Source organism: Ruditapes philippinarum, unplaced genomic scaffold, assembly GCF_026571515.1.
Source record: "Ruditapes philippinarum isolate M1 unplaced genomic scaffold, ASM2657151v2 ctg8520_1_1_1_1, whole genome shotgun sequence".
In the NCBI taxonomy this organism is placed as follows: domain Eukaryota; kingdom Metazoa; phylum Mollusca; class Bivalvia; order Venerida; family Veneridae; genus Ruditapes; species Ruditapes philippinarum.
Window position 1 is genome coordinate 23,649 of NW_026864280.1, and position 2,832 is coordinate 26,480.

The 2,832-nt window shown below is 33.1% G+C and overlaps 1 protein-coding gene across 1 annotated transcript; it reads right to left on the minus strand.

The window, feature by feature from the left end:
• Positions 1–508: 508 nt before the first annotated feature.
• Positions 509–1,669, minus strand: LOC132725045 (beta-1,3-galactosyl-O-glycosyl-glycoprotein beta-1,6-N-acetylglucosaminyltransferase 4-like). Its single transcript, XM_060710031.1, has one exon. The coding sequence runs from the start codon at positions 1,667–1,669 to the stop codon at positions 509–511; it is 1,161 nt and encodes a 386-aa protein (XP_060566014.1).
• Positions 1,670–2,832: the final 1,163 nt, after the last annotated feature.

A 2,832-nucleotide genomic window follows, 5' to 3' on the forward strand; every position in this document is an offset into this window, starting at 1 on the left:
ATAAAAACGATCGTATTTGAGAAATCGGACTTTCAAAAGGTGTCCGTTGAGCAAAAGAACTAAGTGTTTATTAATAAATACATGTCTTGAGACCAAATCATGGCTTATCAACATTTTTAATTAAGTCGCTTAGAGCGGCTTTTGGCTCTCCAAAAGGTTAAATAGGTTAGTTATAGATAATTCATAAATCGTTTCATATAATTGTCATGTCAAAAGAACTTAAGTAGAAACTGAAATTTGCCGTCGATAAAACATATAAACAAGAAGGTCTTATTAACAATTACGCTCTCAATATGTAAATTAAGTGGCGATTCGTTTCCCAATCTTCTTTTAGAAACGAATGTCACTGACGCGCTATGAAATACCTATCGCGGCGTTGTTAACAACGATTTGATGTACTTTTCCAAGATAAAATTACTAAAACACTTAGTTTGAAACAACTCTTAATTGTGTGTGAAAGTTTCTTGATAATATGTGTTACTGCTTGTATAAAGTCAGATCAATGTGATCATTTGCCATGCATTAACCTTAAATACATAATATTTTCAACACAATATAAGGCAAGTGGGTCAAAGTCTTCATAAAATTTGTTTGCAACAATATTTCTATGACTAAGTAACCATGGAAGATCCTCTAAACCATAAATACAAATCCAGTGTACGTATTTTCCATGACAAGTTACTGTTTGATCCATTTGCCACTTGACAGCCCGTGAAATATAATTGTCTTTGGTGGACACTGAGTTGGGACGCCCTCCGGGAGTACCTGGCAACACTTGTAATGTTGCCCAGATTAATTCTTCTGGAGCGTAAGTGTCTCCTAACCAAATCAAAAAATCTTTCACAAAATTGTCATTTAAAATGAAATTTACAAATTCTCTACTGAACATTCCGTAAGCACTTCCTTTATGTATTATAATGTTTTGACGAAATCCTTGCTTCTTTTGACGCGTTATAATAGGATTTGCGTTTATGATTAATGTTCTTTGTTTAAATTTATGATATTCTGTAAATGGTACCGGATAACTTTCAATATCATTAGTTCCATTCATAGCTTTTAATATCTTCACAAGTTCTGCATTGGTCTTCAACATAAATTCTTGTCCAGTTAAATTGATATAATATTTCCATTTCGTTGTTGATCCACTTAAAGCTTTCATACATTTTAGCTCTGCCTCTACAACACGTATTGTTGAGTAAACCACACGTACTCGATCTTCGATAACAATAATGTTATCAAAACATGACTCAATTAGTTTGAATCTCTTGTAGATTTCAATATCTGCTTTTCCATCGATATGTATACAGTATATATTATGTTGATGATAAATGTATCTTAAAAGTCTGTGTGCTTGGTTACCGTGTGTATGAATTTTCATTGCAAAAGCTAGTGGATACAACTTCTCTTCAATTGAAGTGTTATGTTTTCCAAACATATACGATTCCCTTAAAGTGTGACAATGTTGAATAACCTTATCAATGCTACAGTTTTCTTCTCTTGACAATGAATTATCGTTCAGATGATTTCTACTGCTTGCTTCAGTCTCCATTATTTTTTGCTGACTCAGCTTTAACGTTTTACCCATTATTACATCTGATGGTAAAGAAATCTTTCTCTCGGACAACACTGTAAAACAAATGCCACTACCATATGCAATATAGCTAGACATATTGCACAAAGGTATATTGCGAATGTCTGTTTGCTTATATACTTTTGTAGTTTTCGCAGCAGTCATTTGATTGTGTGTAATACGGTGTTCCGGTGTTGTTTTAACGAAAAAATTCATACATATGTAGATGTAGCCAACGCATAAACAAATTACTTTTGGGTAAGTCCGGAAAATCTTTAGTCCTAGAAAAGTATAAAGTAAAAATTAAATGATATATTATTGAAGACATTTCTGTGACATATGGAGATGTTAACCATACACCGGCTGTGGTAATGTATGTAACAAAACCCCGCAAGACAATGTCATAAGTGATGTTTAAGTGGCAGCTAGTATGATCATTTTTTGATGTCGAGTTAAATTAAATATACATTTTATAATACTATTTAAATGGTGACTGACCAATAACTGATAATTAGAAATGTTTTGGTTAATTCTAAAACTGCCTAAAATATAATAGAGGCTGACACTTTCTTATTTTCCACTGTGCGTCAGGATATTTATACAAATTACAGAGTGCCACGTGAATATTCATAAAAAGTAGAATATTAAATAGGAAACAAATATGACAAAATATAAACTTTTGTTTACTCTTACCTGTTCTATCAACATAAACACTTGCATGGGCATAATGTCACATCTTAAAGTGGCTGTGCTTTCATGCGGGTTGGCTATTCGATAAGCTAACGGAACACCGGTAGTTCTACTAAGAGTATATGCCAGTTCATGCCCGAGATAATGCAGGGAGGGACACCTGATGTCTTCCTCCACCAGTTCTAAATGCTGGGAAATCGTCATATGACATTAACAGTATTGATGCGCCGTAAAATACAAGCAAAAGCAAACAAAAAACTTAATCCTAAAGATAACAGTAAGGATAGAGTATATCATAAGATTTGGTTGGAATATGGATCACAATATCTCAACATACATTATATTTTATAACCAATATCGTCTCCGTAAGTAAGGAAAATAACCAACCTTTTCGTATTTTTCTCATGTTTGTATTCCTTTTGTAAAGGCTGCTCAAGAAGCGTAAGAATTCCTTATATTATAAATAAAACAGCATCAATTTACCGGGTATTGTCCATGTACAATATTACCAACTGTAGCGCTAAATAATTCAGACTATTGTATTTCAATTACTGTTTTCTGACGTGACCAGG

What these genes read in the sequence shown, in the direction of transcription:
- LOC132725045 (XM_060710031.1), bottom strand. Translation starts at nt 1,669, where the DNA reads ATGTCTAGCTATATTGCATATGGTAGTGGCATTTGTTTTACAGTGTTG.